We start from the raw sequence: 14852 nt of genomic DNA on the forward strand, positions 1-14852 counted from the left end.
TACCACCCTATTATTAACACCTTGTAATAGTTTGATACATTTGTTATAATCCATGAAAGAACATTCTTATACTTGTAGTATTAACTATAGTCCTTCATCTACAATAACGTTCACTGTGTTGTACAGTCCAATATTTTACCTTTTAATTTTTGTTCTAGTAATACATACATCCTAAAGTTTCCCTTCCAACCACATTCACCTACATAGCTCAGTGCTGTTGATGACACTCACAATAATGTGCTACCATCACCACCGTCCTTTTCCAAACCTTTACCATCAGCCTGAATAGAAATGTCGTACAAGTTAGGCATCAGCTCCCATTCTCTAAACCCAACCTATCTCTTGGTAATCTATACTCTAGATTCTAACCCTCGGAGTTTGCTCCTTATAATTAGTTCATAATAATAAGATCATATAATATTTGTCCTTTTGTGTCTGGCTTATTCCCCTTAGTGGATTTTTAAGTTAAGTTTATTCCTGGGCATCCCATCTTCTTATTTTTGGGGAGGAGGGAGTGAGTTGATCATTAATCAATTCTTCTATTACGTTTTCTAACTAGCTACTGTTTACTTACCAAAAAAGCTAGTGATTATATTTGCAATTAGAATACTCCTAATATTTCAAAATTAAGCATAATTCTGACTTTTGTCCGGGATATGGATGTCCTTTTTCTGCTCTGTAGTGTGACTTTACTACGGGCAAATCAAAATATGAACAGTTCTTTGGTCAAGGTTTACCTGAAAACCCAGCCCATGCCCAGACTCGCCCCCAGGGCCTGCTGAGGCTTTGAGCTGCAGAGCCCAGCTCCCCTGAACTGCCCAGCTGGCTCTGCGCACTGACCGAGGTCAAGGCCTTCAGCTCAAATGCCTGTCCAGGACAGGCCTGTAAGATGACGGAGGGGTGGCCAGGTGGGGCCCAGGGGTCTGATTTGACCGGCTGCTGCTGCTGAGCCCCCACCTACCAAGGCTATGTGGGAACACGGCTCAGGGCAGCCAGGTCTCCTGATTTTTTGAGGGAAGACAGAAATCCATGTTCTAAATTTTTTCACATTGGTTCACATTTTTTTAAGTCTTTACGGGGACCCCACTAAACATATCTTGGGCTACATTAGCCCTTCGGCCAGCTGGCTGCCAGTTTACCACTTCAGTAGAGTCTTTCTCAGACCAAAGTGCTTGGTCTCAGACTAAGAGTCTAAAAAGCAACCACAGCCTCAACATTTACTGGATTGTTTTTTTGTTGTTTTTTTTTTAAAGATTTATTTTTATTTATTTCTCCCCCCTCCCTCCATTGTCTGCTCTCTGTGTCCATTCGCTGTATGTTCTTCTGTGTCTGCTTGTCTTCTCTTTAGGCAGCTCCAGGAACCGATCCTGGGACCTTCCAGAGTGGGAGAGAGGCAATCATTCTCTTGTAGCACTGCAGCTCCCTGGTCTGCTGCGTCTCTTATTGTCTCTCCTCTGTGTCTCTTTTTGTTGCATCATCTTGCTGCACCAGCTCTCCACATGGGCCAGCACTCCTGCATAGGGCAGTATGCAGGCCAGAATTCCGCGTGGCCAGCTCACCACACAGGCTAGACTGCCCTCACCAGGAGGCCCTGGGCATCAAACCCTGGACCTCCCATATGGTAGACGGGAGCCCAATTGGTTGAGCCACATCCGCTTCCCTAGACTGTTTTCCACCTAAGTAAACGTGTGAACAAATGATGGGATTGATGTCTTCTTGTGACCCACCTAAACCCAAGCTTCCCATGAGGCCCAATTCCAACAACAAACCCTCCCTCTGCAGAGCGGTCTCTTCCAGGATCTCATTTGATCCTCACAAGGACCTGGAGAGACCAGGACCCTTTAACAGAAGAAAACCAAAGTTCAGAGATGCGTCCAAAGCCAGACGATGTCTCCGGGATCAGCCCCGGTTTTGGAGGAGTACTCGGCAGCACGGGCCCCGGTGTTCAGTTCCAGCCCCGCTGCTCACTAGCTATGACCTGGGCAAGCTACTTCAATGCCCCAAGCCTCGGTTTATTTATTTATGAAACGGGCATGATCATAAAAGTACCCACCTCGCAGGGCTCCCCTGAGGGTAAAATAAGCTCACTTAGCAGAGTGTAGTCAATAATGAAGTGGTGCTTACTACTGTGACTAGCTGGTCCCGGCCTCTTTCCTCTCAGCTACCCTTTCACCCTAATTATCTGTAGTTCTTTGAAATACAGTAAGGATCCAGAAATCAGGAGACTGAGGGCTGGCTCCAGCTCTACCTCCCGCCCCTTATGTCGGGTGAGTCACTGCCTGTCCCTGATGCTTGGTTTCTGCATCTGTAACACGGGGCTGTGGTCAGAGGTCTAGGCAGACCCTTGACACCGGGGGAGGGGACCTCACTGGGCACCTGTGATGTTAGTAGAGGCTCACTCTGACGAGGGCTCCTGGATGCCAAACGCCTGCCCCAGTTTGACCACCACCAGTGCCTACCCGCGCCCCCCCACAGGCTCAGCTGCCCTCCAGGCTCTTGCCCCCTCTCAAGTGCGCAGGGAAGCAAGTCCCTCTTGCCAATTGACTGACCCCCTCGTGGTGCTCAGATATACAAAAAGGGCCCTGACTTCTGCCCGAGCCCAGGGCCAGCCTATCAGAGCAGGTCTCAGAGCTGGGTCCTTCCTGGTTCAGTGACCGCTGGGACTGAGGCCCTGTCTCATCCCGGCCCCATCTCTAAAGTCGTCCTGATTTCAGCCCTCGGCTTCCCTGATGCCAAACACAGCCAGCCTGCATTTCTAAGAACCCCTTGTCTCTGTCATGACTTACTGTGACCTGTCTGCCAGCCAGCTGGACATCCTGCTACCTCAAGCTGCAGCCCAAAGCTCAAGGGCCGCCCACCAGCCTCCCATCCACTGTCTGTGTGACAGTATCCAAGCCTGCCTCCTGCCCGCCAGTGGGACAACCTCCAGACCCTGCAGCTGAGTCTGTCCCTCAGCATTGTCCCAGTGCTGCTGGAGCGGAAGAGGTGTCCCAGCCCTTCCTGCAGCAGCAAGCCCAATGGAGACCACTCACCACCAGACGGCTGTGGCAGAAGAAGATTAGCTGCATTGATTGGGTGCTTATAATGTACTCGACAAGTCTAAGCACCTTATGTGTATTATCTCATTAAGCCTCACAACTCTGTGAGGTAGGGCTTTCATTATTCCCATTATATAAATTAAAAAACCACAGCCTAGGATGCTTATGCCGTGCACCCACAATCCCACAGCTGGGAAACCCAGCAGTCTTCTAGAGAGACGAGAAGGCTGGGAACCCCTCCCAGCCCACCGTCCACTTGACAGTTGTTCTCCTCCGGCTTTCTCGGAACAATATGCAGCCATGACTCATCACGGTCACAACTCCTGACCCCCGCAGTCCCCCTCCTGACCGGCCGCAGGACCACATAACCTCAGCAAAAGGAAAACGACCAGTGACGTCCAAAAGCACCAAGAAGCCATTCTTCCCACCACACGCATTCCCGCTCTCGTGCTCAAGTGGGTGCCCCGGTCACCCCCCACACCCCAGATGCCCTCACCTGTCACGATGGGGTAGGACTGCGGCCCGGGCACGCTGCTCCCGATGTCGGCAGGGGTGGGGCTGGTCAGATTGGCCTTCATGTCGTCCAGCCCCCCAGCCAGCGAGGCCATGGCTGAGTAGTCGGCGGTCTGGAAGAGGAAACACAGACGTCTCGTCACCGAGGTCCCCGAGCACCCTAGCCAAATGCCGCTGCCACCTTCTGGGCTCGGTCGCCCAACGGGGCTAGCCCATGACCCACGTCAGCGCCACAGCCCACGGGCACGCCCAGATCCTGGTACTGGTAAGGCAGATGCACCTTGAAGAGCATGGCAGGTCTCCAGAATCGGCAGCTCTCCCCAGAAGAGTGGGCAGGACGTGGGGCAGCGTCCCCAGAACTCAAGCCTAGCTCTCCTTGTGGCCACAGGCTTCCCCTGGCCCAGTCCCAGTTCTAGAAACAGCCACACCTCTCCATGCCAGCAGGGGTTGAGAAGATAAGGGTCCTTCTGCCAAAAGGCTGGAAAGAAGGGTTTCTGGTTTCTGTGCTCTTAGACTACAGAAAGAGAATCAAAGAAACAAGGTTTAAAGGGAACCCTCTTCTGTGGGGGCATTTTCAGGACTTGGAGTAGTCCTGGGTGGTACTGCAGGGACAGTTGCTGGACATTGTATGCCCTGCCATGAACCACTGGGTGGACTGGGGGAGAGTGTAAACTACAACATAAACCACTATCTATGTGGGGCAGCAGTGCTCCAAAATGTATTCACCAAATGCAATGAATGTGCCACGATGATGAAAGAGGTTGTTGACGTGGGAGGAGTGGGGTGAGGGGGGTGGGGGCTATATGGGAACCTCATATTTTTTTAATGTAACATTAAAAAAAATAAAGACAAAAAATAAATAAAAAATAAAATAAAATAAAATAAAGGGAACCCTCATTTCACAGATGACCAAACTAAGGCCCAAGGGGAGGAAGGCTGACAGGCCAAAACCCCAGTGCAGGGGATGGTCACCCTAAGCTTTCACCATAAATCCAACACAGCAAACCAACGGAGTCACTGTTTGGAGAGTGCTTTTTGTTTGTTTGTTTTAATTTAATAACGCCTGCTATGCTGAAAACCATGAGGCGCATGCATTTGATTTCCCGAGACCACACCAACCACGTGCATTTGGCCCATGAGTCATGATCCTTTCTTTAAGCCATTTTATGAAATCAGACCTGGGGATGAGTCATTGCCTTGGCATCCCAGCCACTGTCAGAATTGTCTCCAGAGAAGGCACTGACACCGCCAACCTGAATCTTCCCATTGAAGGACAGACTCAATTATAAATATGAGTGGCATGTCTCTTGGGTGTTTGCAGATGCCCAAGCCAAAGAATTTGACTGCACTTGCCCAGCTATGGCATGGGGAGTTCCCTCCAGGGCTCTGTCACCGCCAGTGGAGGACGCATCCTGTCTGCCCAGGGTTATACCCTTGGCAGATGGACTGGGGAACAAGCAGTCTTCTAAAAGGAGCTCCAGGCACCCCTGGTAGGAAGACAAGGATGGAGCTATTGGAAGAGAAATCAAAGGAGCTGCTGGGCAAGTGGAAGGCAGGAGAGGCTCAGGCTTGGGCACATTTCTGACACCTTCCTCTGCCAAATCAGTTAGAAAGTAGCTCAAATGCCAGCCGAGGTTGATGGCAGCAGTGAGCACCAGGCCCAGGATCCCTGAGATAGTTCTCACTGAGGACAGCTGGTCCAGAGCTCCCTGGGCTCCTCAATTGTCTTCTAGCAGAGACTGACTCTGGAACACATAGAGAAGGGCACAGGCCCAAGGCGAGCCCAGGCACAGGGCGAACAAGGCTGGGGGGACAGGCCTGCCAGACATCAGGAATTACTATAAAGCTACAGTAATTAAGACAATGTGGTATTGGAACAGGGACAGATGAAGAGACCAATGAAAGAAAATCGAGTCCAGAAGCTGATCCGTGCATCTAGGGAACCTTGATTTATGACAGAGGAGACATACAAATCAGCAGGAAAGGACGGACTCTTTAATAAATGGTGTAGGGAGACTGGTTATCCACTGAGAAACAAAAAGGGGGGTGCGGAGAAATTGGATCTCTACTTTACACCAGACACAAAAATCAATTCCAGGTGGATTAGAGACCTAAAGGTAAAAGGCATCTAACATGGTCAGCTTTAGGTCCAGCCAGAAATCCTTGGGGACAAGGCTGCCCTTCACAGAAAAGGAAACAAGTGGCCCCAGGATGCTCACCCAGGGTTTCCGATTGCTGGCAAGACAGTTGGGGATCTGGGGGTAGTGTGGAAAGGCCCCAGTTAGTCATCTTGCTCCAATGCTTCCACCTCCACGAAGCCTCTCCTGATTCCACCCTCCAGAAGGCATAAGCCCCACCTTCCTCGGTAGCCCCCGTGCGCAAGGCTGGTACCTCATTCCCACTGGTTAAGAGCACCCCCTCCTAGCATTGTCACTGTTTGTGTGCATCAGGCACACAGTAGGAGCTCAGAGCACACCTGCTCACCGATGGCTAAGGGGTGACCACCATCTGCCGTGGGTCATGCTGCCTCCTGCCCCAGCTATGCTGGCATCACCAACGGGGGACAGCAGCAACCAGAATCTGAACGACAGCATTAAGAGCTCACATTCTGAGCCAGGAGCTTTACCTTTTTATCCCATTTAATCTCCATGACCACTCCATGAGGTAGGTTCTATGTTTTCCCCCATTTCACAGATGAGGAAACTGAGACTTATGGAAGGCAAGTGACTTGTCTCAGGTGCCAGGGCCAGGACTCAAACCTGGGTCCTTCTGACTTCACAGTTTTGACACTTTCCCTCATGGTTTTCAAACCTTGGGTGTTAATCCACTAACAGGTGCTGAAATCAATTCACTGGTACCAATATTTGTAAAAATGAAATTAGAAAGGAATTGACCAGAAAATATCCCATGGCCTCACACATAGAAGGGTAAGTCCTGTCTTGTGGATCTTTGTCATGTATAGGTGGATGTATGTGTACAAGGCGGGGATGAAAATCTCTCTTTTGCTATAGGTCACGGCCAGCAAAGTTTCAAAAACGCTGCTTTCACACCATGCGGCAGGGAGCTGTGGGGGAAAAGTCACTGTCTAGACTTCATCCTTCACAGAACAGGACTTGGTCATGGCATTAGCCTCCTAATTTGCTAACAATGAATTTGGGAGCAAGGCTCACCGGGAGCGGCTCCTTGCCTTGTGCAGGGGCCTCTTTCCGGATGGTGTCTCCTGATGGTGTCTTCTGGGACCCCAAGGGCAGGGCAGGGCCTGCTCCTCTCTGCATTCCCAGATGCCCTCGTGAAACCTGCTCACAGTGGGTGTGCATTCGTGCAGCATTTATCGAGCTCCTCTGTGTGCAAGGTGGCATGGGACGACCAGGCACACACTTTGACCTCTATCCACACACCACAAGGGAAAAGCTGCAAAGCCCCCGAAGCACCACTCGAGAGGGACAAGAGCACAGCACCATTATTTTATGTGGGATGGGTGCGGTCAGGGAAGGTTTCTTGGGACAGGCTGTATGTAACCTAGGTCTGAGCCCTAACCACCCTCGCCCCCGCCCCAAGGCTGAGAACGGCTGAAGGAAATCTAAGGGCAAGAGGACAGGAGTGATCCAGAAACAGGCACATGCCAATAGCTGGAGCAGGTGGAAGTAGAAGAGGTCCAGACGGACAGATCAGCAAGCTGGAATTCGACCTTGGAGGGCTCGCGCGACGAACTCGCAGATGAACAAGTGAATGAATGATCCGATGAACAGCCCACTTAGCAGGGCCAGGCAGCATCTCAGCTGAGGGTCCCTGCCCCTTGCCCTTCCCACTCCCCACTCCCAGGCCTGCCCGGTCTTAGACTCCAGCCTCTGCTCTCTGACACTGGCCGACCTGTTGGGTCTGCAGCTATGTCCAAGAGAGCGGAGTCAACTCGGGTTTAAGAGACTTGCAGAAAGGGGGCCAACAGGGATAGCTTGTCTCTATTTCATTCCAGACGGAGGGGCCCTTTGATTCTTGTTATAGTCAATAAGTTCAATATCAAACCAAGTTTGCCCAGTCACTTCAACAGTCGGGCTTAGAGTCCTGGGACTTCTACTCAGCAGGGCGGTGAATGTCAGGACAAGAAATATTCAACCTGCGTTCCCTATGCAGCAGGAAAACCACTGGCGCCCAGAAGGTAAAGCAAACTTCCCTACAGAGCAGGGGATTGGCTGCCCTTTGCCATCTGTGCCTCCTGGCCTCACTGCCTCTCAGGGCTTGTTCCAAGCTCAGCCTCTCTTCTATGGGGGCTTTCACGGCTCTTACTCTGTTCCCATCTGGGCCAGTGGAGCCTGTCATTCAGTTCTGACATCGAATTGTTCCATAAGGCCTCGCCTCTGTTCTGTCCCTTTGAGTGGCCTTTTCTTTTTTTAAAGGTAACTGCATTCTCTCCAGTTTCCTTGTACATTGTACACCCAGCCGTTCTCCAGTCATTTCAGGCACTATCTTACCTCTGCCTGGGGCAGGCAGACGTTCCACTCAGTCCTTAGAGAACTCCTACATTGTCCTCAAACCCAGATCACATGCCATCTCCGCAGTGAAGCCCTCCCTGGCCCCACACTCCTCTGCCCCCACACTTCTCACAGAAACAATCATGTTTCCACACCTGGTGGCATTTTGCACAGACCTCCATTATGGCGCTCCCCACCAGGTGTTACTGTTGTCTGTTTATCTCCCTGAAGTTTGCCTTGAGGGCACAGACCAGGGCTGATGCATCACTAGATCTCTAATGCCCCTTAAGTGCTTGTTGAATGAATGAATGAATGAATGAATGAATGGACCAGCAACAAGACCTCACCCAAAACACTAAAAAATTAAATGAGAAGCAATTGAACAATAGTTCCAAAGGATATGCTAAACTCTCTCTGGTCTCCTTTTACCTCTACCTCTCATTGAATCAGGTCATCAGAAAGCAATGTCTTTGTCCAACATTAGTTTAAACCCCTAGAGAAGTGTCTTCACTGATCTGTGATGGAATATCAGGCATTTGACATTTGTGGGAGGCAATAAAAGAAACAGCCCTACCAAAAATTTTTTTCTTAACCTCTTGGAGACACTGACCATTAAAATATCCACTGTTCCTTGCCAATACCTTCTACATTCAGTATCAGGAAAAATATTTTTTCTTCTTAGGATTAAATAGTTAGCCTGCCTCTGACTGAACAGCAGGAACATTGGAAACCACCACATATACTTTTTTTGCCTTGTCTGCCAGGAAGCTCAGTCAAATTCAGTGTCCAGCTGCCATAACCAAATCACTGCTGGTTCCTGATGCAACGAACTTCCCCTTTTCTCTACATAATTTCTGAACTTTTCTTCCAGTCTTACTTAGCTTAACTAATTTAGGTGCACGTAACTGTTAATTTTGTAGGCCACCTCAAGTTCTTTGAGACAGTGGAGGCTGGGAAAGAGAAAGAATGACAGAAAGAGAAGGATGGGAGGCAAGATCAGGGTGAAAGAGCAAGAGAGAAGGAAAAGAGTGAGCCAGTATTGGAGGTACCTCTTTCCCTGGTAACAGTGGCAATCCACGTCCATTTCTCAGAGACCCCGGGCATGCACAGTCGCACATGCACGCGTGTGGCGTGCAGCTACACACTTGGGTGCACAGCATGGCTCCCTCCCCCAGCCATTCGCGGTCATGGGAAGCGGTTGTGTTCCACATTGCCTACTTCTCTGAGCCCTTGGGTCTCTTTCTCTGGATGTCATTTCAAGCTTCGGGTCCCTCCCCACTGGGGGCCCATGGTGCTACCCTTGGCCACAGCCCAGGAAGAGAAATGACCTGAGGTCAGCAAGTCACAGACTGTCCACTCCAATACAACCAACTGGGACTAAACGTCCTCTGCCTCCTGCTTTAGGCGCCTCTGAGGCCTCAGGGCCAAGACTCCTAGCCCTAAGGGTGGGCACCCTCCTCGCAGATGTCATGCTCCAGATAAGGGAAAGTCCTGCACTCGCAAATACCAGACTGTATTCAGGGTCATCTTTCCCAACACGGAGAAACTAAGGCAGGGAGAGGAGGAAGGGGCTGCCCTAGTTAGTTTCCATCTGCATCATTTATAGCCTGTGATTCGATGGTCACATGGACACAGAAGTAGGAGCAATAACTAGGGGTTCTAGTCCCAGTTCTGCCTCTTCCTCACCTGTGCAGCCTTAGGCCAGCCCAGGTCAGCTCCTTGGGCCTCATTTCCCTTATTAGGAAAATGGGCATTCTAATGCCTTGCTGCCTGCCTGCCAGGGTGACTGTGAGGATCTGAAAGATAAGGAGAGGGATGCAAGCTTCGGAATCTAAGAAACACGAGGGGTTATGGGATCCTAGCAAAGGACTCCAGGAAAGTGTGTGCTGGGCATAATTTGGGTCCCTAGGAAATTACCTGGAAAAGGACTGCCTGGGGCTGCACCAAGTATTGTCTCATCAGCACGGGGCACCACTGCCATAGCATGGAGGAGAAAAGAAACACAGACACGTGAGAAGGAGGGCAGCACAAAGGAGGGCAGTGCATGGGGACAAGGCCGCAGAGTCAGCTACTCGGGTGACCGTCGGGGGCCGAGAGGCTTCCTCGTCACCAGCTGCACTCCTCCAGGCTCACCACCGGCCTCAAGGAGTGTAGCCTTGGGATCCGTAGAGAGCCATACTAACTACTCCCATCCTGGAGGTGCTACTACTTGCCCACCGACACACCTGCCCAGAGGAGGACGGAAGCCGGAGGTGGCGAGACGTATCGCCAGGGCCTGGCCTGATTATCTGAGACTGGGGAGGCACAGGATGCTCAAGGCAGCCGGGAGGACGCAGGGGCTGGAGTAAGTCCTTCCCTTCCTGGGCCTGCACCTGCCCATCGGTCTGAGGACCGTCTCTTGATGGTCTCAAAGTCCCCCTCCACTGCGGACACTTTCGGCACCTAAAACTAGCCACATTATAAGGGTTTGGATTCCCTCTTCAACAAATGAATTAATTGCAAGGCAAGAAAAGAGAAACGGTGGGGCAAAGTTTACAGGGGATGTAGAGACATATCAACCGATCGCAACGTGGACACTGATTCAAACAAACTACAGGAAAACAGGAAGTGTGATGAGATGATTAGAAATGCAAATATTTCTGGCATTTACCCACCATAAGGGATCTGTTAGCTTTTTAGGTGTGATAATGGTACTGCAATGATGCCTCTAAAATGACTTCATCTTTTAAAGATTCATTATAAAATTTGTATGGCTGAAATGATAAGATGCCTGGAGTCTACTTCACAATGAAGTGGGGTTAACAAAGTATGGTCTATCTGTGTAATGGAATACTGCCCAGCAATAGAAAGGAACAGAATACTGACTGATGTCAGAACATGGAGAGACCTCAAAAGCAGCACAGCAAGTGAAAGAAGCCACACATTGTGTGAGTCCATGGATGTGGAATGTCCAGAAGTGGCAAATGTGTAATAGACATAGAAAGCAGAGCAGTGGTTGGCTGGGGCTAGGTGAGGAACAAGGGTTGACTATAAATGGGCACAAGGATCTTTCTGGAGTGATGGAATCTAAATCTAGACTGTGGTGGTGATTGTACAACTCTAAATTTACTAAATATACTAAAACCCATTGACTTATGGCACTTACAGTGAGTGAATTTTATGGTCTAAAAATTACATTTCAATAAAGTTGTTAAAAAATAAAGTGGGCTCAAGGGGGGGCAGTGTAGGGGTATCAATGAACTAAGACTGGCCGTGCACTGATGACTGCTGGATCTGGTGATGGGTACTTGGAGGATGCTTAGATTAGTCTGTCTGCTTTTAAATTAGATCATTAAAAGTTAAGAAAAATCCCAAACACCTCATAGTTGACATGTGGCACTGCTTGCCAGCACTCATCAGCTGCCCAGTAAACACCTGTGGGATAACGAGAGAATCCAAGAGGCTGAGGACAGCCAGGTGTTGGCTCTCTTGCCTCTTCTTCCTCATGCCCCTGCACTGCTCCTCGAAGGCCATTCTCTCTCCACCTTCAGGGACTCTATCATTCTAAGCACAAGAAGCGTAAAGCCCCTGGTCTGCCTAGTACTTCCCACTTTGCAAAGTCCTGGCAAGTTCATTGTGTCCTTTGGAATCCCAATGTCCCCACAGCAGCCTGGGGTGTGGGCAGACACAGAAACGGAGCTCAGAGCAGGCAGTCCAGGAGTGCCAGCTCCGAGCTCAGGGCCTGTCCATCACCCCAGAAGCAGAGTTAGAATTTGAGAAGACTTTACTACCAGCCCGCGGGTACAGCTCCGACACAGCGGGACCCCTTCCTCCGTGAAGCACCCTGGTCACGGGCCAAACTCTACTCCTCCAACGTATCTGCAAGCACATTTTAAAACTCTGGGTACACAAAATCTTCACCAGCAAAGCATCTGTTAAGGAGTAGTTCTGCCTTGACTACAGTGGATTAAATGGATTGGCAGGGTGTCTGGAGACCTGGCCGGCCGTAGACTCATCCTGCCACCTGGGCGCCTCAGCAGCTCCATCAGTCAAATGAGGATGGACCAGAACCCTCAGGGTCCTTCAGCCCCGAGGCTGCATCAGGGCCGGTGCCCAAGCGTGGGCTGGACGCCGGGGTCCCCGCCCTGTGGAACGGGCTTCTTGGTGCAGCACAGGCCGGGTTTGGGCTTCACTCTGCAGGCTGGCGAAGGCGTTGCCTCCCCTGCCCCAGCGAGGGGGGTGGTCGGCATGGCAGAGGGAGCCCACTGGCTGGACACGTCCGGCACCACCAAGTTGGGCAGAGCGCGATGTGGATGACCCACCCTCACAGCGAGAAGGCAAAGAGGGTGACAAGAATGTCAGGTCCTTGAGCGCAGGCCTTTTCCTTTTCCTTTGTTGAGTCCCCAGGGCCGGACCCGTAAGCACTTTTAAAATGTTTGCTGAAAAGGGCAAAGCGCGGGGTCCCTGCGGTGATAGGACTGTTCTGTGCCTTGACCGACTCTGTCAATATCTTACTTGTGACAGCAAAGTATGGTTTTACAAACTGTTGGGGGAAACTGGGTAAAGGGTATATGGGACCCCTCTGAATTATTTCTTACAACTGTATGTGAATCTACAATTATCTAAAAAACATTTTTTAAGGTTTAATTTTAAAAGAGTAAAAAACAAACAAGATTTAGCATTCAGTCTCTCCAAAACAAAGAAAGATGAGTCGAACTTTAACAAAAAAAGTCTGCAGAATGGAGGGACTATGAATGATGCTTGTGAAAGTTCTCCACAATCTACAGAGTGCTACTGTCAGTATTAATAAGGGGGAAGAACAGCCAAGGATTCTGAATGACCTCCCTCTTCCAGGAAGCCTCCCTGATTTCCCCTCCTTGGGATGACGAAGGAGTCCCCTTTCCTCTGTGTTCCCATAGCACCTACTGTGCAAATCTCTACCACTGCACTTACCATCTCTAGTGTACACTTAACTATTAGAACCCTCATCCCCCAACCAGTGAACTTCGTGAGAATGGGGCCCAGTGCCCAACTATGAGCAGATGTGACATAAACACCTGTGAACCCAAATAAACTGGGGCAGGTCCCATGGCCGGCCTCTGCCAGCAGCACCAGAGACACTTCCCAGGGTCACCGAGAGGCTAAGTGATGTCCAGGTGCTTTTATTTATCAGAAAGTACCACAGGCATAGACGGAACCACGCTCGTTACTCGTTTGACTCTAGAACCACACCCAGGCCTGAGCCAAATGGTGTGCGGCGAAATCAAGAGGCTTCCAAGAAGAGATTTGCAAAATATACGTGAGTCATCTCTCCCTATTCTGTTTCCAGTCTGCTGGGCGCCCTGCCCACACCCCCCAGGGACGCTCCCAGGTGCTGTGGAATAGCGGGGGAAGCCCCGGAGAGGAGGCTGAAGTCAGAGATTGCGGTTTCTGCCCAGGAGAAATTTCTCCAGCAATGACTGGTCGAAAGGCCCTCTTCTCTCCCCGGCCGCTGGATCGTAGTGAGCCCCCAGTCGAGGGCTCTGAGGAGCTCCGAGGTTACTGAGGTTGATCTTTATCTGAGGCTTGAAACCACCGAAGGCAAGTCTCCAGCGGTGGGGACTCTAGTTCCCAAGGCAGCCGCTCCGGGACCGCACGGCTCTAGCTCTGAGAAAGTGCTACACCTGCCCTCCTGAGGCCTCCGTGCTGGGCCCGGGGATGCCCTCTGGGGCTCCAGTTCCAACAAGCGTCTTCTCAGTCCACAGGCTCCAGTGGCCTCCCCACCTGCACCCGGGGCGCAGCTCCAGCCCAGGCCCTCCACGCCTTGCTCGGGACGTGCTCACTCCAACGGGTATCAGAAGCCTGCTTCTGCTTTCCTCTGGCTTCCGCACTTGGCTGATCCATGCTGTTCTCACAGTCAACACAGAGCCCATGTCAAGTTCTTTAGAAATGGAAAGTGAAAAGAAATGTTCGTTTTCTCCCACCCCAAACTAGTGTGCTGTTGGCAATTCTTCATGCCAGGATGGTCCCACAGCGATGCTGATAAACCCTCCTTGGCTCCCCCATTGCCTCCAGCGAGGCCCACACCTAACTGGAGCCCCCATTCCAAATCCCAACCTATTTGCCAACTTCATCTCAGATCTAATTTGCCTCCAAAACACCGCTCTCTACTCCAACCACACCACAACTCACTAGTCCCGTGTCATCCCACCCCAGTCTAATTCTTCTTGTCCTCTAAGGCACAGTTCAAAGGCCATCTCCTCCTGGAAGCTTTCTTCAAGTCTCTTTGGCTGTAATAAGCCACTCCTGTCTCTGAATTCCCCTCGCATTTTCCTCGCACTTCGTCTAGGACGTTGATCCCATGCTGTGTTGAGTTCTGGTCCTTGGGTTCTGAATTGCTCGTCCATTGAGATGGGGAAGTCCCTGAGCCTGATTTACTCTGGGCCCCATCAGCAGGTCTGAGCAAGGCCACACTGCCTGAAGCTGAGCAGGGGAAGGAGGAAAGAAAAGTCTTAGAGAAATCTGCAAGGCGGGCAGGAAGAGAGGAAGGCAGGCCTGGGCTCAGCCTGCAGGAGGCTATGGGAAAGATAGAGTATTCCAGCCCTGTCCTCCCAAACACAAGAGGAGAAACGACAAGGCTGGAGCCCAAAGCTCCGCGAACCAGGACCCAACAGTCAAGGCTGCCTGCTTGGTAAGATCCCAGGGCAGATGTGGTAGGACCCCCTTACCACACAGCAAGGACGGGGAGCCCTCGGGCCTGCCCAAGCTCCCACTGCCGTCTGATGAGCAGCTTCCAGAAACAAAGCTCCATCTCTGGGCCGCCCAACTCCACAGGCTTCCTCCAGGCAGTCCATGGTGGGACCTGGGCGTCGGG

At 51.1% G+C, this 14852-nt stretch overlaps 1 protein-coding gene across 2 annotated transcripts in view; it reads right to left on the reverse strand.

Moving 5' to 3' along the window:
* Positions 1 to 14852, reverse strand: part of PAX5 (paired box 5) — a 198632-nt gene that overhangs the window by 91237 nt on the left and 92543 nt on the right. For both annotated transcript variants that reach the window (XM_004457266.5, XM_004457267.5), the window contains exon 7: positions 3535 to 3664. In XM_004457266.5, coding sequence (XP_004457323.1) covers positions 3535 to 3664 — 130 coding nt within the window. The remainder of the gene's footprint in view (positions 1 to 3534; positions 3665 to 14852) is intronic.

The sequence above is a fragment of the Dasypus novemcinctus genome, chromosome 8, assembly GCF_030445035.2.
Source record: "Dasypus novemcinctus isolate mDasNov1 chromosome 8, mDasNov1.1.hap2, whole genome shotgun sequence".
In the NCBI taxonomy this organism is placed as follows: Eukaryota; Metazoa; Chordata; class Mammalia; order Cingulata; family Dasypodidae; genus Dasypus; species Dasypus novemcinctus.